The sequence below is a fragment of the Etheostoma spectabile genome, chromosome 7 (assembly GCF_008692095.1).
Source record: "Etheostoma spectabile isolate EspeVRDwgs_2016 chromosome 7, UIUC_Espe_1.0, whole genome shotgun sequence".
NCBI lineage: Eukaryota > Metazoa > Chordata > Actinopteri > Perciformes > Percidae > Etheostoma > Etheostoma spectabile.
This window is the reverse complement of record NC_045739.1, coordinates 28712810-28732557: the sequence shown is the minus strand read 5'-3', so window position 1 is coordinate 28732557 and position 19748 is coordinate 28712810. Positions and strand designations below refer to the sequence as shown.

General features: G+C 42.7%; 2 protein-coding genes across 2 annotated transcripts; both read right to left on the bottom strand.

Moving 5' to 3' along the window:
* Window positions 1–31: 31 nt before the first annotated feature.
* LOC116693132 (CDK5 and ABL1 enzyme substrate 1) lies at window positions 32–9985 on the bottom strand. Its single transcript, XM_032521846.1, has 6 exons — window positions 9395–9985; window positions 8838–8930; window positions 6408–6581; window positions 3971–4159; window positions 3620–3824; window positions 32–1367 (listed from the first exon to the last, which is right to left on the bottom strand). Exons 1-6 carry the CDS (start codon window positions 9928–9930, stop codon window positions 1227–1229), a joined length of 1338 nt encoding a protein of 445 aa, XP_032377737.1. The 5' UTR covers window positions 9931–9985; the 3' UTR covers window positions 32–1226.
* A 2874-nt stretch (window positions 9986–12859) lies between these two features.
* On the bottom strand, window positions 12860–19178 carry xkr7a (XK related 7a). Its single transcript, XM_032520056.1, has 3 exons — window positions 18597–19178; window positions 16129–16328; window positions 12860–15908 (listed from the first exon to the last, which is right to left on the bottom strand). The coding sequence occupies exons 1-3, from the start codon at window positions 19130–19132 to the stop codon at window positions 14953–14955; spliced, it is 1692 nt and encodes a 563-aa protein (XP_032375947.1). The 5' UTR covers window positions 19133–19178; the 3' UTR covers window positions 12860–14952.
* Window positions 19179–19748: the final 570 nt, after the last annotated feature.

The window sequence follows — 19748 nt, the reverse complement described above, 5'->3', positions numbered from 1 at the left end:
GAGACTTTTATCACAATACATTTTTCACAACTGCAGACAAACAGTTTGATTAGGTTTCCCAGACAAGAACAACTTTGACATTAAACAAATCTCAACAGCAGCAAGACTCAGAAAAGTCAACATTAAATATCACTTATGATAAGATGGTTAACCATTTCACTGCCATTGTAATTTCAGGCACTTTTTTTCTCCATATTTGTACACCTAAATCAGAAGAGTTACTACACAAGTACTACAGTCGGGTTAATACGGTCTGGTACTTGTCATCTGTGAAAGCACAATCCGTTACCTTCCATTGACTTATATGTGATTTCAGTGAGGATGCTACAGAAACGACTTTGAAACATCTCTTTGGGTTAGATTTGATAAGCAATTCAAAGATATGAGAAAGAAAGATTCCTGAGAACTGAAAAATACAGCAACTAGCCGGAATAAGAATAAATTGCAGTGGTTTTAAAAAAAATATTTAAAAAAACATATCCTGGTTAATGACATGAAAGATAAAAAAAACAACAACAACACATGTACTATAAATAATATGCCATCACAATCCTGTTTCTGTCTGGACACAAAGCTGCCACAAGAGTCTGAGCCAATATTTTCTTTCTATATACATGTGGCTAGATTATTTTTTGGAGATGAACAAATAAAGAACCTAAATTAAAGGGTCACTTCCATCCTTCTCTGACAACAAACTAAAATCATGTTTTCCACCAACAATCTACAGTATATCATGTATTAGTCTAATGGCTAAAACTTCAACGTCACAGTGGGTTTTAAAAGGCATTTACAAAATCAACGGTATGGTTCTTTGTAATTCATAATAAATAGTACACCGACTGTGTATAGCAGTAAGAAAGGTGCAGGAGAAAAGTCTTCCACAAACATCACAGCGTATGTTTCATTTAAATAGAATACTAAGACGCACCAAACGAAAATCGGTCGTAGAAAACCAAAATAAAAGCACAATAAACGTGCTCATTGAACATCTCTAACATAGAGTTCATGACCGCATCGACATCAGAACGTCACACGTAGAAAAACACTTTCACAGAGACACACGTGCCGTTAAATCTTCAAATATGCGAGTCCTTATTATTGTTGTCCTTATTATACAGTGAGCCACCTGACTGAAGATAAATCCTACCAGAATTACCACAGTCGCTCCATCCCACACACACACACACACACACACAGTCCAGAGGACGCCGGACACCACATCCGGTCTAACCCTGCTGCACCAGCCTGCGGTAGTGCGGCATGACTTTGCTCTCGGGGAGGTAAAGTCCCATCTCCAAGGCAACCAGCACCGGGAACTCCAGCGGAATCAACTCCCGTCTGTTGATCCGGAAACGCTCTTCCAGCTTCTGCTCGTCAACAGGGGAAAAAAATCAGAGGAATGCATGTTATGATGCAGTGAGAGTGTTTCAATAAAATAACATGCAGATGATCATTTGACCTAAAAAAAATAAAAATAAGTATCCCCTGTTTGACGCCCATGCATCCAACAGAAAGCTTTATTTCTTCAATAGTGATCATGACTTTTTTTATGACATACTATACTATGACTTTTCATAACATACTATGACTTTATGGCAAAGCTATACTACTTTTTATATTTTTATAACATACTATGACTTCTTTATGACTTACTATACTATGAATTTTTTTAAATATTTTATGACATACTCTACTTTGACATTTTTTATGACATACTATGACTTTATGACACAATACAATGATTTTTTATGACATACTATGTACTATGGCTTTTTATGACATTAACAATGACTTCTTTTTATGACATACTATACTATGACTTTTTTATGAACTTTTTATGACTTTTATTACATACTATGACTTTTTAATGAAATACCATACTATGAGTTTTTATGACATTTTTATGACATACTTTGTGTCTTTTTTATTAAATACTATGAATTGTTATGTTTTATGACATACTATTCTATGACTTGTATAACATACTATGACTTTTTAATGACATACCATACTACGACTTTTTATGACCTATACTAGGACGTTTTTTTCAGGACATACCATACAATCGCTTTTTTATTAAATACTATTATTTGAATAAAAACTATTGAAAAATGCAAAACTATAATAACCTTGGTTTGGTACTGCCGATTTGTTTTGTCACGGTCAAATAAATCGTGGCAGAGAATTGTGATCTCAATTCTAAGCAAAAATCGGGATTCATATTTTTCCCCAAATCGTGCAGGCCTACTGTATTGTATATGTTTAGTTATTCCGTTTTAGAACATATTAAAACTACTATATAATTTCTATATAAATACAGACAAACACACCTGAATGATTAGGTATAATTACTCAATCATAAATATTATTTTTATGTACACCGTTTACATATACATGGCTGACTTTGCTGCTATTAATTACACCACTAGGCCACTTTTGCCTTGTAATTAAATTGCCCAGCGCTACTATATAAAAGCAATTCATTGAAATTTGATGAGTGATTTTGATTTTGGCTCCGATCAGAAAAACACAGCGATTGCCATCTCTCCTTCAGTATTTTAAAAAATGTCATGAAGTCATAATTATAGGACTCTGCAGAGGCGTCTGCTCCACAAACTCAAGAGAAACAGTCATCTGCTCTCTCTCCCCTTTGAGGGGGGGCAACTGGGACAGCGACAGGACATCATCACTCCCGAAGTCATGGCAACCAAATAAACAGCACAAGTACAGCAGTTTCTTTTCAGTTTCTTTGGCCAGAAATATTTTTTTTTGTACATATACAAAGATTTGGAATGACATTCCGTATCACATCAGAACACTATCATCTATCACACATTTTAAAAAGGCATACAAACAGCTCCTTCTTAACAGTTACACTTGCACGCATTAATTAATTTGTTTATGTATTGTCCAAGCCTTGTTTGCACTGACCGTATTTGTCCAGCCCAGCTGGTGTTTTGTATAAATGTCTTTGTCCTTATGTAACTGTATTGTGGTTTTCAGTTGTCGAAATCTATTTTTCTATATCGATGTCTTGTATTAATGTTTCTCCTGACGTGCTGTAACCCTGTTTTATGTTTCTGCAGAACAGGAACCTGCTGAAAACCAGTTTTTAAACTGAGTCAGGCCCGTTTTTATACTGTAATGTAACTTTTTCTAACTTTCCTGTATAATATATGAAATGAAATGAAAGAGTGACAAACAGCGGCAAAAGCCTCGACGGCTGACTTACCATGAAAGGCTGATTTACCATGAAAACCGTGTGAATTATGAAAGCTAGAGAAAATCGCGTTATAGGCACTGACTTTGATGAATTTAATGCTTATCAAGTTTTATTTATAGTATCAATTCTTAACAAGCGTTGTGTCGAGACACTTTACAGATGGAAAAGGTCTAGACCACACTCCAGAATTTACAAGGATCCAAGAGTTCTGGTAGTTCCCTCCAGAACAAGCAACAGTGCGACAGTGGCGAGGAAAAACTTTCTTTTAGGAAGAAACCAGTGACAGACCCAGGCTCTTGGTAGGCGGTGTTATCAGACCCCAGGTAAGACAAGAAGCTAAGGGTTAAAGGCCAACGTTTCTCCACTGAGACCGGTTTCTGTGGAAACTTTACTTACATCGATGAGGTGTTTGACGTCTGGCTTCCGCAGATCGCTGCTGATCTTTGCTGCCAGCAGCACGCACGCCGCCGCCACCAGCTTCCTATTATGCTTGTTGAGGCGTCCCTTCAGCACCAGCTTCTCAAAGTAAACAAAAGCCATCGCTATGGTGACCGGCTGTAGACCGCAGTCCTCGCTCATGGCTCCCATCTCCCTCTTTAGGCTGGCGGAGAGAAGTCACAGTTACTGGTTGGCTTTCTAAGAAAGAGTGCACTGTGTTTGAACCACATTAAAAACCACAAGAAGTCAAAAGGCTGTTAGAGGACATTTTGAAACTCAAAGGGGGGGTGGGGTGTAATCTCTCTGCACCTTCTTATCTTGCTCAAAGTCAGCTTGATGTGAGGAAACTTCTCCTTGAAAGTCTCATTCATGTCCTTCTTCAGATCAGATGGTTTCACGTACTCAACAACAGTCGTCTGCAGAGATAAAAAAAAAGAAATCAGCCCGGTAGTACAGAAGTGACTTGTGTCAGCATGAATTACAGTTGCAATAGAGTTTTACAGTTGCATATAAAAACTGCCTCGGTAGGTAATAAGCCTTTTTACACACACACGCATGCACGCACGCACGCACGCACGCTGGAGGTTACAGTCTTGTGACATGATCTACTCCGCAGCAATAAAATCATGTGAATGGGACATAATGGGTGTATTTTACTCCAACAGTGCTGGAGGTTGGTTTAAGAAGCGGAGATCTGCTTCATTTTATAGATTTTATCAGAAAAATTTTAATCTCAAATTAATATTCCCTGTTCCTGAAACTAATAGGACGCCATGTACACGCCTAAAAAAACCACATGGCGCTGGGTTTTGCTTTTTTTTTTTTTTTTCTCATGTTCGGCAGAAAATTATTCATAGACTAGAACGCTTCGATTTGGATATCGAAAAATGACACGGATTTGTCTTTTCCTTTTTTAAAAGGCTGCATTACGAAGTGATTAATTTTCGGGAAATTTACCAACTGTTCTTACATTTTTCATTTTTGCCTTTACCCCAAATCTTATATCCCTTATTGATGATTATTTTAAAAATCTCATTGTTAAATACTGAACACCAATGCCGCCTAAAATAGTCCAAATGATAATTTTTTTGGGTAAAATTGAGATATCCGATTTTCTCCATATCCCCGCCCTAACCACTAAAATGAAATAAATTTCATTTACATCTATAAATAGTATGAGGGAAAAAACCTAGGGTAAATGTTCCATGTATTTGTAATTGAACCAAAGGTACGGCCAGTTGGTCAAAAATTTTACAGGAAAATACAGGGTAAAAAATATATAAAAATTTGCAAATTAATTACTTAATGCAGACTTTAAATAGGGAAGGGAAACACTGTTTCACAGTTCTAGGAACCTAATCTGGAGTCCCGCCAGGGCTCTAAGGTCTAGCCGCTCCGCCTACATCCGTTTGTTGTCGTCCCTCCGTGAGTAGCCAGAACGAAACCAAAGGGACGAATCGGGGTGGCACCAAAAACTGAAGCCCACCGCCTTCTAAAACGAAATTTGGAAGCTTTGAGCCGTAGGGCGCGCCTGGAGCCTCCCTTTCTGGCCTGGGTCTCAGTCCCCCCCCCCCCCCCCCCCCCCCCCCCCACACCATCCCCCTTTTGTACCAACCGGGCAAAAAAGACTTCTCCTCCCTTGGGTTTAACCGCAGAAAAATACAATGGTACATTGGTGTTTTTTTCTAAGTTTTTGGGGTTTTTCTAAATAAGAGTGTGCTTTCAGTTTTTATGATTGTCTTTTTTTGTTACTATTTACAGTGGATCGGGAAATATGTTGGGTACTTACATCTATTTTTACACACTTCAGGCTGTCCAGCTAGCCGGGGAAGGATAATCACTGGGGGACAGCCTGAGACTGCAAAAAAAAAAAATTTTTAAAAAAAAACCCTTTTGCATTTTGTTTTGTTTTACCCCCTTAACCGCCCCTGTGTCTGCCGGGTATAAAAAAACGTGATTTCGTATCCGTTCCATTCTTTTTAAACACCCTTTACTTACACCCCTTCCTGTCGGCGGGCTTTCCCACGTGCATCTCCCCAAAAGCTACCAGAAAACCGTTATTATCCCTTACCTGGACTTAAAAACTAGTTTTCCCTTGTTTAAAAAAAGGGCTTTTTGGAGAAACCGCTTATCCTAATAGGTAACTGCATGTAAGGGGCAACTCTCCCCACTTATGCAAATACAAACCCCTTATTTCCCCAGGGCCCTGAGGGTCACGGGCATTTTGGATCGTCCTTACCCCTCCTCTATACCTGAAAAAAAAAAAAAAAAACGTTGTCCCAAAAAAATAACTGGGGTGGGTTAAACAGTAAGAAGCAGATTTTTATTTTTGTAATGGGCCAAATTTGGCCCCTGTCACGCTGCTTTTTTCCACGACCGGGAATTTCTTCTGCCCTGCCACGAAACAACTGAGGGGGAGAGCCCTACCGTTCCTGGAGCACCGCCACTTTTCTGTCTCCCAAAGGGGGTTTTGGTTGGATAAAGGACTGGCGTATGACACCCCCCGAGAAAAAAATGACGTCACAACCTTAAAACACGTTTAAAACTGATAATTGAGAGTATTTTTTCATCGTGGCACTTACTGCTTCACACAATATCATTTCCCCCTTGGGGCCATGTCTGAAGCTCCCCCCCTTTCCAGGAAGGAAAGCAGCCAGCGCCACCACAAAAACAGCCTCTTCTCTGGGGCCCCACTTGGGATCCTTTTCAGAAAACCCAACATTTTTTCATTACCGCACTAACTCACACTCCCCTTTCTATGAGGGAAATGATGAGTCCCCGGTGATAAAAACATAAAAGCGATGGGGGGTTTTCCCTCTTTTGGGGGTGGGCTTCTTTGTCCCCTGGGTGAGCCCTCTCTCCATAGGGCAGCACTGAGAAAGCAGCATATAACGACCGCTTGGCACAAATCAGCACGATCCTGCAGGACACAGCAAGTACAGACAGACAAAACAGATGGTGTGTCAGTCTACATGCTGCCACAGAGTCACTGCTACTCAACAGCTACTGTACTCCCGATATTCATCATCGCTGGAGCTGCACTGACAATCAGTCACTGAGCCACTTCTATGTTGATCTGATTCACTACCCAAGCTGAACAGCTATTAATGGCCCCATATTGACCTGGTATTAAAATCTGAGTAATATGATCACAAAGGGACAGCTCTAAGTACATGGACCCAGTGAATGGACCCAGGACTCATTGAGGACACAGTCACTCAATTCCACCTGCCATTAACATCCTCCCTGAGTGGTCAGATCACAAGTGGACAGCTCTAAGTACAGGTGAAAACTTTTTAAGGACGCATTGAGATCGGCTCTCACAAACCCCATTTGGAGGTGGTTTGAGCCACATTCTATTATCAGCAGGAACAAGAATGATCCTATTGAAGACCACCTACTCAACTCTGAGCAGAACTAAGTACTCATTCAAACTATTGAGATCCAAACACTCATGTGTCCACATTAGGGGTGATACCAAAAATGCAGTAGTCGGTGCCAATACCAGTAAAATAACACGATTCTGTAAGATTCCATGTACTTGAACTTGACACATGAACTTCTTTAATAAAGACATAAAAAACACGTACAATAGAGCATAGAACAACATAATAAAGTGCAATTAACGGTCATAGTGCAACAACTAGTGTCACAAGACACATTCCAGTGAACGTGGGAGAAGCAAATTATTTTTTGATCCCATTTGAATTGAGCCATGAGGTTTGTCAATTTAAAAATATAATTTTTCAACCAAAGAAAATCTCAGTTAGCCATAGGTTTGGCATATGACCACTTGAAACACTATGAAACTGCTCAGTGAACTACATCTCTACATCGCATTAATAAATTATCCAGACTGTTAGTAGGAGATCAAATTTCTGTCAATTAACTAATTGTAAACAACCTTCTTGGTTTGTGGGTTATTAATTTTTAGAAAAATCTGATGCTTATCTCTGTGGTTCCAAAGTCACGTGAGCACAAACTGGGGCTAAGAGCGGGACTGACTAAAACCAGAAGAAGAAACCAACAAATGCAGTACACATTCACTAGAACTCTACACTCCACCACTCACCATCTCTTTACAACCACGCAACACACATGTGTTTGGCACAAGTAACACACACACACATCACGCAGCACACAACACACACACACACACCCACACACACACACACACACACACACACACACACACACACACACAACACACACACACACACACACACACACACACACACACCACACCACACACACCACACACACCACACACACACACACACCACACAACACACAACACACACACACACACACACACACACACACACACACACACACACACACACACCACACACACCTTCAACTCCTCACAAGATCAATAACATGAAGTCGGCAGGTTCTGGGTCTCAGGGAGACATCAAATCTCTTACAGGGGACCATATTGCAGGACAGAAATCTACTTGTGTTAATTAGCTTAGTTATATGACCCAGATAGCTTTGCGTCAGCTCAGTAAGTAAAATGCACTGCCTGAAACTCAGACCTGTGAGGCAATTTAGGATTGCTTCATCATTGTTTTGCACACACCAGCAGAAAACACATGACACTTTACATGTACAGTGTGTGGGCATGAAATGTTAGTAAAGTGGAGGAGGAATGTAAAAAATGGAAGCAAAACAATGGTTTGGCTAGTGAAAAAAACAACTATATGACATGTTGTTTTCGGTATCTAAGGGCAGTATGACAGAAGAGCATGAAAATATTCCAAATAAGTGAATTCAAACAAACACCATATTGTTGTTTTATAATCGGTGTTAACCGACTTAACAACAGCGTTTTATTTCAGTCCCATCATGCTGTGGGGTAAGCTTACTGTTGCTGCAATATAAGGTGTTACATTTCTACACTCCTCTTTTGGCTTTTGTAAAGCTTCCAATGATGATTCAATTTACCGAGCAGTCACCATGCAAGCCAAACTAAGACACTGTACCAGAGTTAAGCAGCTTTAAAGCAGGGGTATAACACTGCTTGTAAGTAAAGGCATAGTTCACAGTCCAAAATAAAAGCAGCTTTTGTTTGTATTACATTTTTCTGACAGAAAGATTAGTGCAGCATTCCTCATGTGTTCCTCTTATGTATATAGTATGTCAAATGTATTTGTTATGTAGATTGGAGACTCACCTACATCCTCTGGTATCGTACTGCCTCATACTTTTGATGAAGTGGACTTTCTTTGGCACTTTAGGTCCAGGAGAACCAGAGACATTCCTTAACCTGAGTAGAAATCAAGGAAGACACACGTTATTAATGCATCAACCAAACAAAATGGATCTTCACATAATAAGGCTTAATTGGTAATCTGTGATGTACATCTCTTTAGCATCACAAATTTGGAGGTAAAGTCTAAGTAAAGAGTCGAGACTTAATAGGGTATTTCCTCCAAACAGCTCACATCATTAACCTGACAATTGGTACAAGAGGTGTGTCTTATTTTATAGCAGACAAGTGACAGTGATTTGTATACAAGACAGTAAAACAACCTAGCTATATACTCCATCTATATAACCCATATTATTTATACCTGCCATATCATAGAAGCCTATCTTATAAATGCAGAAAATACTGTAACAGAGAATTAAAGTGAATTCCTCTCATTATACCTGGTGGTTTCGTTTCATGCGGAAGTGAGTAGCCTGTTTAAAGGCCCATGTTGAAACACCGACCACTACTATCCTCACCTCTGTCGTGAATCCATAGAATTACCGGTCGGGACCGGGCTCAGAGCGGCGGGTGTTGACCTGGCACGGGAGCAGGGCTGGTGTCCGGTGGGGACAGGAGACAGAGGGGTGTCCGGGGTTAGCGCCTCGGCCGCACTGCCACCCTCCAAAAATACCTCGTTTGCCCCAGCAAGTCCCGGAGACATTACAAAAGACGGTCGGGTAGGACTGACTACTCCTGGACCACTAGAAGACGAGCCACTACCTGTCGCCGCGGGTTCTGTCACCTGGGCGACCGGTTCTTGGGTATCTGCCGGCAGGGGTACGACCGTTGCGCCGCCGTCTCTATCCCTGAGTCGCTGCTCCTCGGCGGCTTTTTGGTCGTTTTCATCGCTAGGCTGACACTGGGGTCGTCCGTCGAGTGAGATATTATTAAGAAACAACAAAGCGGCTTGTCTCCTCTTGGAGTCTTTCGTTTTCCTCCGCTGCTCTCTGTGTGTTTTAACTGATTTATTGTTACTGCTGGTGGACACCAGACCGCAGACAGCGGTCGCCATTCTAGTTTGAAATGTGGCAGTTGCACGCAAAGGCAACTAAACACACAGCATTAGCCCCGCCTCTCCGTGCGTGGATTGGCTATGGTGGTATTCATGTGTCTTTCTCAAAGTTGATTGGGGCTAGCACAATAGTGGGAGGTGCTCTGGAAACAAAGGAAGTATTCACCAAATGAAATTTGATGACTAATTTTTTTTAATCGAAGCTTAAACTTAATTACATAAAATTGTGTACAAAAAAGCTTTTGTAGGATTTATAAGCAGTAACTAATGGCCTTATTGATGGTACATGCTTTAGATCATTAAAAGGTTTTGGTGTAAGTTTTAGAATAATAATAATAATAATAATAATAATAATAATGATGATAATAATAATAATAATAATAATAACAATACATTTTATTTTTCTAGCGCTTTACATGGTACCCAAAGACTTTGCAATAAAACCAACACATAAAAACAAGCCTATTTAAAACAATTCAAAACAAAAAAAAACAGTTACTATCAGGTAAGAAATGTAAAACTATCGTATGTGGAGAGCTAATCTTACGAGGTGTGTTTTGATTAGTGTTTTTTCTAAGGTGTCCAGTACAGTCACGGATGTGTATGGGTAGGGAGTTCCAGAGGGAGGGGGCTGCAGTGGTGAAAGCTCTGTCACCCCAGGTACAGGCACATGCTTGGTCCTGAGTGGTGGGGGGAGGAGGTTACGGGGGGGCGGTGGAGCAGGTCTGTGAGGGAACAAGGAGCCTGGTTATGGAGGGCTTTGTGGGTGAGGAGAAGGACCTTAAACTGGATGTGTTGGGAAACAGGGAGCCAGTGGAGGTTCTGAAGGACAAGAGTGTGAGGAGACGGGCAGCATAGTTTTGGATGTATTGGCATGTATTTAGGGATGCTGCTGCAGTAGTCAATTCTGGAAGTGATGAAGGCGTGAGGTGAGTGATGGGTGGAGAAGGGCAATGTTTTTGAGGTGAAAGAAGGCCGTTCTGGTTATTTGGTTGACGTGGGTTTCAAAAGTGAGGTTGCTGTTGAAGATGACTCCCAGGTTACAGATGAGTGGGGATGGAGACAGGGTGGAGTTGTTGATAGTGAGACCGAAGTTATGGGTGTTCTTAGTGAGGGATTTGGGCCAATGAGCATCAAGTCAGATTTATTGTAGCTGAGTTGGAGGAAGTTGGTTTGCAACTTCCTCCAATTTTATGCTTTCTATTTGTAATAATGCAATTAGTCGACCACTTGGTTTAGTTAAACTTAGTTAGTTGTTTTCTCTCGCTGGTGTTAATGCTTTCTGTTTGGTAATATTGCAGTTATACATTTAGGTTTTCTATTGATTGTTCATGCAAATCCTTATAAACCATATAGTATGTTATGTCAATAAATCACAGATGTCCACCATTAGGCGGTCTAAAAGTCAACAGCTATCCATTTAACTTTTGTGAACAAGTCTAATGTGTGCTAAGTCTGATGGGAAATCGTGATGTGAGATCTCAGACAATCTACTTATTCTTTCATATTACTGCAGCAATAGGAGTTGTATTGGACACTCTGCATAGGATTTAGATGTTGCTATTGACTTGCAGACATGATGCTTGAATTTTTTCCTCCGAGACAGAAAGTGTGAAAGCTTTTCTAACTCCTAAAAGGAAGGGATCAATTGACAGACTGATATAAATCATTCACAGTTTAATTACAAACAGCAGGCCAAAGAGTGTACTCAGCGTTAGAGAATAGTTTGTCTGTTAGGAGGCCATGCTGACATGTGTGTGTACAGTACTGTAGCATGCTGACACGTGTGTATACAATACTGTAGCATACTGACACGTGTGTACAGTACTGTAGCATACTGACACGTGTGTGTACAGTACTGTAGCATACTGACACGTGTGTGTACAGTACTGTAGCATACTGACACGTGTGTGTACAGTACTGTAGGTAGTGGTGACAAGCTCAGAGCCGCTGATCCATTGATCCACTGCAATGCCGAGGTGGGATTTAGTCTCAGTCTAATCAGAACAATCAATTAATCTGCATCTGCAATCTAAAACTTTTTTTCAGATGATTTGAAATCTATCTATCTATCTATCTATCTATCTATCTATCTATCTATCTATCTATCTATCTGTCTATCTACTGTCTACCTGTCTACTGTCTGTCAGTCTGTCTGTCTGTCTACCTGTCTACTGTCTACCTGTCTGTCTACTGTCTGTTTATCTACCTGTCTACTGTTTGTCTACTGTCTGTCTGTCTCCTGTCTGTCTACTGTCTACCTGTCTACTGTCTGTCTACTGTCTGTCTACTGTTTGTCTACGTGTCTACTGTCTGTCTGTCTGTCTGTCTACCTGTCTACTGTCTACTGTCTACTGTCTGTCTATCTACCTGTCTACTGTCTGTCTGTCTACTGTTTGTCTACTGTCTGTCTACCTGTCCACTGTCTATCTACCTGTCTGTCTACCGTCTGCCTGTCTGTCTGTATGTCTCCTGTCTGTCAACTGACTGTCTACTGTCTGCCTACTGTTTGTCTACGTGTCCACTGTCTGTCTGTCTGTCTGTCTACCTGTCTACTGTCTACCTGTCTACTGTCTGTCAGTCTGTCTGTCTGTCTTCTGTCTGTCTGTCTGTCTACTGTTTGTCTACATGTCCACTGTCTATCTACCTGTCTGTCTACCGTCTGTCTGTCTGCCTATCTGTCTGTCTGTCTCCTGTCTGTCAACTGACCGTCTACTGTCTGTCTGTCTGTCTGTCTGTCTACTGACTGTCTACTGTCTGTCTGTCTACTGACTGTCTGTCTGTCTACTGACTGTCTACTGTCTGTCTGTCTGTCTACTGACTGACTGTCTGTCTGTCTGTCTGTCTATCAGTCTACTGTCTGTCTACTGTCTGTCTACTGTGTTTTAAAGTGTCTTGATTCGGTGTAAAAAGGCACTAACACCAAAAGTCAGGTAAACACATTGCTTTTAATTTGAACAACAACATAATTAAATTGTCTTCACCTTCTTGCTAATCTTTTCTTCTTCTAATCTTGCTCTGAACAGCAACAGTCTGGCACGACCAGTTTAAGGCTTTTTGATTCTAGCTTTGTGTTTGTGTTTTGAGGTACAGCCCGCCCAACTCCTGCCTCAACAAGCTCATTTTATGGTACGCCGTCTGGTTGTTAGTGATGGACTCAAACAGTTAGCACCATAATTGAAGCCTCTCTGGCTTTTGCAACAGGGGTGGTAAAGGTGTTCTGTTTTATTTATGTCAGTGTCATCTGGGGAAACTGAGCTGACTGGACAGTGTTTACAACAAAACTGTCATATCTCAGAGACACAATTTTCAAATTAAATGCACATGGCAGGACTCCCCTCCCCTACATACACCCATACACATGCAGGTATGTGAGCTCACACACACATACACGCAAACACACGCGGTTCCGACATTTCCCTTGTGACTACTCAATAGAAAAACATACCTGATAAAAGAAAGCATAGTAACAATTTATTTTACAGGTCCATACATTCTTAAAAAATGTCCTGGAAGGTTTCTAAAAAACGTAATTTAGCACTAATAATAGTTTAATAAATACCAAATTATCAATGCCAACTAAATGCTAAACAGTCACTTCAGGTCAAAAATGTGTAAATTTGTGAGAATGCAATCCATCATAAATGAAGAATAAAGTGTATAATGTTTAGTGGATGAGGATTACATTATGTGGGGTTAAAATAGAGCAGTGCTTTCAAGGAAATTCCTGTGGAAATCAATAACTTAAAATATATTTGTGAATAAATTAATTACTTCTTTCAAGGAAAGTTTTAAAGAAATTCTATGGAAATAATTAACCTGTAAAACAAAGTGTTACCACAAGTACCCCATGTCTGTACCGCTAATAATATCACAGCTATCCCAAGTCTGGAGTCTGCAGCTATTTTCTTCCTATATTATTCAGACAAAAAAGTATGGATACTGTACAGTTCCAGACAGTGCTTTCCCTCTGTAACTTCCTCTTCATTATACTGTTTCATTTACATGGAAATGAATGTCCTGTTTCCTTTGCTGTGTAAGATGGATGCAGTATGAAAATACAACTGTCCGATCAGTTGCACACATCCTGTAAATGTAAATCATACTGTAGCTTTTGTTCAGTACATACACATTCTGAATGAAGGTGCATCTTATTAGAGTGGTAGTGACGGCATGTCCCCCAAAACAACAGATTGCTTGTAAACACACACAAATCTCTTTTTTTTTTTTTTGTTCTAGCTTACCTAAAAAAACAACAGATATAGTATCACAGGAATGTTGTAAATCCCACTAATGCTCAAAGCTTTTTCACAAATAATCACATTTTCAACTGTTTTTACATTCAACTCAAATGTTGCTTTTGAACTGCCATTCAGACATGAAGCAGAATTTTCAGAGAGAGAGAGAGCGACTTCTTCAACATGAGTGAGTAGTTACGGAAAAGGCTGACTGTGATCATCGGTGCCTGTGTTGTATTTATTGTAGGTTGTGTTTGAAACTACAGTGCGTGAGTTCACCGTCTTTAAATGCCACTCACTTTTCTACCCATTGTCCAGTGATTTTTCACTTCCAGCTGCCATAAATAATCATGCATGTTGAAGGCTCATCTCTGTTGTCGATCGATCGCCTTGAGAGGATGTGCTGAAGCACCTTCACTGAGGAGGACTTTCTGCCTCTGATTGATAACTAGCTCCACTTCTCTGCCTACCTGTGCTCTTTCTAACTTCACTGGACTAAGCTGCTAACGTCGACCCCATCCTGTACCACACCCTGACCTGAGAAATGATACAGAAACCAAAATGCACCATCATTAGACAACATCACATCACTTTGCCTTTGTAAAAAATAAAGACACCACACTCCTCCCCTTCCTTCCTTTGTCTCCACTGCCTGACTTTACAGAGAGACATCAAGTAGGCGTGGAGCTGAAACAGACTGCTCAGTGAGAGTCATCGACCTGCCATTTTATTTAAGGCAAGGTGTCCACGCGGCAGTGGGCTGAGTCACAGCGCCTTCAGTACATCACACGGTGGTCTCGTACTCCATCACTTCTTTGGGTGTGCCCAGACAGCGGTACTGAATCCTTGGCGTGACTGGGGCGCCGCTTTCCAGCACCAGGATGGTTTTACGTAGCCGGCGGTCAATGAAGTGAGCGTCCCAGGCGGGGTACTTCTTTCTGGGCAGGTCTATTCGGATGACAGGCCCCTCTGTCCTGGGTGTGAGGTTGGTCACTGGGGCCTGAGTTCCCCGAGGTGGTCGTACCTGAAACACATCTCCATCTACCCCAGACCCTTGCTCTGTTTCTGACCCTTTAGTTCTCTGAAGGGTCCTGGGGGGGCTGCTCACCAGGTCAGGGGGGAGGCTGGTAGCTGGGGAAGCCAACAACTCCACAGGCACCTCCTTCTCCACAATATAACCCCACCCTGAGACTGGGCCATCAGGGTGCAGCAGACAGTAATACACAAACATGAAGAAGGTGCCCAGAGCGTAGCTGCTGGCCACCACGCACACCATGATGACGGCATAGAAGTCTGAGGTACGAGGGCCGCGGTACAAATACCAGGCAGTGGTGAGCGCCACATTCTCAATGAGCACAGTCAGGCTGTAGATGAGCATCCTGCAGCGAGTGCGCCCCTCTCTCACACTGAACCAGCAGAAAACATACACAATGCCCACCATCATGTTATAGATGATCTCCTCCCATTTGGACATGCAGAAGTCCGTTTCGCCTTGAATTATCCAAAATGTCATGATGCACCAGTGGGCCACAATGACGATGCCAAAGTAAAGCTGAAACACGGAGGCAAACAGGGCAAAGGCCAGGGTGCGGGCGCCGATGGTGAACAGGTGCCACAGGATCTGAACTATGACGGCCTTGTAGGTCATAGGTAGCTTATCGTCTCGAGAGTCCCTGAGGACTTTTTGATAGGAGGCAACCATCCAGGCGAGGGATATCAGTGAGGCAGAAGCTGAAAGCCCTGAACATACAGAGGGAAGAGAGGGATTGAGCAAGAGAAGTGAGACAGGGTGGAAATGGCTCGGGGACAGCTGTCTTATCATTTCGCAGAGCAGGAATATACATGTCTCTGCTGTGTAGGGGGCCTGATTGAGGCGAGCACAAGGGACTCATCATGCACAGCGAGGGTGAAAGATGTGTGATTGACTGATGTGGCAATTGGTCATTTTTTGGAAACTCACCCTGAAGAGGCAGCACCTGACTGGCCTGGATCATGATGCTGAGCTGCAATACCAGCTGAGGAGCGCTTTTCAGAAAGGACTCCAGCAGACGCAGCATGCTGATATCAGCGCTCGCAAACATCATGCACCAGTAGTAGTGACGGCGCTCGGGGTCTCTGTGCCAGCGGCTCATCACGCCCAGATACAGGGCGTGGACATACCTGTGTATCAGACACAGACACAGTTCAGACACATTCGTCAGCGCATTAAGACAGAATTCCCAGTCTAAATATTGTACTTTAAAAACCTTTGGATGTCAAACAAAGACTCCCAGAAGTCAAAACTCATTATTTCAAACTCTGGGAGTTGTCCCAGAGTTCTTGCCAAAAAGTTGGTTGCTCATCTGGGATTTCAACTTGACTGAAACTGAACAAAGCAGCTCTGTGGTTTTAATTTTAGGACAGGCATCGGAGGGGTTGAAAAGTCTGCAATCTCTTTTCAGATAAAATCAGAGGGCTGCAGAAAAGGGCAAAACTGAGAAAGGGAAATTCAAATAAATGCTCTCAATCTGGCATGTAGTCCCACCCCAATCTTAGCCTGTTTTATAATGACTTTGTGTAACACACACACACACACACACACACACACATCATTTTGTAGACTCACATACCTGCACTGTGCAAACATATTTCTGCACAAAATCTGTTGACATGTGACATTTATTTGTACCATGCAAATACACAGTGTGTAAGCCATTACCTTTATCATTACCCAGCCACCTGACCTGTTTGAAAAAGAGTGGTGGTTGCCATGGAGGACTGAAGCTATAAATGTGTCAGTAATAGCCTCGGGGAGAAGGGTCCAAGGAGCCCTATGTCAACAAGCCCAGTGAACCACAAGGGAGTTTGCGTAACCCTTTTTTGTGCTGCTTCCTTCTACACAAAGTGTGCCTTGGGATGTAACACGCTGAGAAAATAGAGCATATGTGCAGTAATGAGGGTCAAAGACTCAGGAGGACACACACACACACACACACACCGCACACAGACAGAGTTTCATCACACACTCTGCCTGTAACACAACCCCACATCCCATCTCTTGTGCGCTGACATTTAATTCTGGTAGCGAGCCCAGAATGATCCCGGCTCACCTGACTATCAATGTATCAGTGACGGATCATTCCTGAGGTAAAAGCTGAGGGTAAAACACACAGCGGTAATCCTCTTAATGTGCAGACACACTGAGCTGAGAGCAGTGGCAATGAATGGAGCACACACTGCAGCTTTGATTGCATTACCGGTAATTCTGGGCCGCCACAATGTTGTAATGTGCTCATGGACACACTCCATCTCTCTCTCTCTCTCTTTCTCTCTCTTTCTCCCTCTCTCTCTCTCTCTCTCTCACACACACACACACACATACACACACTTGTCTAAGTCTCCAGGAGGAAATAAGGAATCAATACATATTACCCATTGGGCCGTCTAAAGAGGCAGGAGGAGAGATATCACAAAGAAAGACACCGACAGGGAGATTATGAAGGCCTATGGATAAATCAAACAGCTGATTTGCATCTGATTTCATCATTACACATAATATTCACATAATACAATTAAATTGTCTTTGAATATCCTCGCGTTTTGGCAAACCCTACTCCCACCACTGTTCAGCTGGAAACCTCCTCCAGGCTGGCAGTGGTTCAAGCCTGTCAAAACCTATCAGGGCGCACTAAGCTTGAGCACTATCTCACCATGACTGACTGGGTAGCTGACCTACAGACCTACTACCACCCACGTGAGAGTAAAGTGTACCTTGGTTTGTTTTTAGACTCAGAGCGCATCTGGTAATTAAACATGTTTGGGCTCAGCTGAGAGGAACAGACTGAATCTAAAAACTGTTGGTAGATTTGACAGTATGGATTTTGCCAACATAAGAGCAGGAGCCCCAAGCTAAGAACAGTGAAATGGGAGGCGGGTAAACACATCACTGCAAATAGGAAGCAACTCTCATGACATTTAAGACTGTTCATTTTCTTCAGCAGTCAGGCTCCTTCTTGCCCAAACCCCTGAAGACAAAGGGATTTTTATTTCTCTATATAAGGCGATTGGTGTGGATGAGTTGGTGATTTTCCTGGGCGCTGATTGACCTAAAAGCATGTCAGGGGGTTGGGGGGTGGGGTGGGTGGAGTCTAATTCTCTCTTTCTGAGCAGCTGAGCATCAACATCAAACAATACAAAAATACATTATGGCATTTTGGTAACAGTCCTCCCTGAATGATCACGTTTCATAATCGTTTACCTCTGCAGGGAGTGATGCTTGGCTTTGGAGAATAAATGCACGTACACACACACACACCACAACACACACACACACACACACACACACACAACACACACACACACACACACACACACACACACACACACACGCGCGTACAAAGGCAGAATGTGTAGTTCCCTCCTCTCAGATCTTGGTATGTCCAGACTTACCTCCAGACCTGTGCCAGCTGAAAGATGTGAATGATGGCCTGGAAGAACCACATGAAGGCTCTACAGCAGCCCTGGGCTCCTCCCCCGGTGCCCGGCCCTGACAGCACCCCGGTCGCGGCAGAGCGGCCAGCGCCCCGCTCGCCGCTGTCCTTGGTGCTGAAGTCGCTCTCCTCCGCTCCCGAAGCCGCTACCACGGCGGCCGCAGCCGTACCGCTCTCGACGGTTTCCGAGAAATCGTAGGCAAACCATCGGAAGCTCAGCACTTGCACGACCACGGACGGGACTATCACAAAGACTAGAGTCAGTGCAAAGCACCAGTAGTCCCTCCTTAGGTAGTAGTCAGCGGCCAGCCACAGGTCTGAGGCCCCGTCCGAGAAGAACACCAAAAGGGCGCACAGCGTCCAGCAGCAGTCCGGCAGGGAGTAGCGCTGCTCGGCATGACGGTGCTGGGGAGGCCGCGGGTCCGACCTGGTGGGACACTCGGGTGGGATTTCGTTTCGTAGAGAGACGGGTGCACCATCAGATTTCGCGGCCATGTTTGTTGTAGGGAAGAGAGTGAGTAAGAGATGGGAAAATGATGGAAGGGGGGAGGGGGGTCGCGTAGCCTGTCGGTCTGTATGCATGCGTGTGGAAGAGAGGGAGGGGAAAGGATGCAGGGAGGAGGGCCAGGGTAGGTGAGAGAGAGATGGGGAGGCACCGCCGCTTATCAATCAGCGCGGATAATAGGAAATAGTTTTTCAATTTCGACGATGTAACAGCTGCAGGCCTGATGCTGTTAGAGAGAAGATTCCTCTGCAGCTGGTACCTGGGGTCAGCACCGTTCATGTTCCTGCACAGGTAGCACGAGCTCCACTTCTACCGCATGCTGACATGGGTCCCTTTAATTCAGAATCAGATATCATCTCAGATCCTTTTACTAAAGCAAAAAATACCAATAAAACTTTTTTTTTCTTCTTTTTTTTTTTTTTAAATACAAGGAAAGTCCTGCATTCACAATTCCACTTAAGTAAAAGTATTATCAGCTAAATTAAAAGTAGGCTACTTACTCTGCAGAACGAATGGCCTCTGTAACTGATATTTGACAATATTAAATTATGACATTGCTGCATCAGTTTGGATGCGGAGCATTTTGCTGTTGTAGCTGGTCAAGGT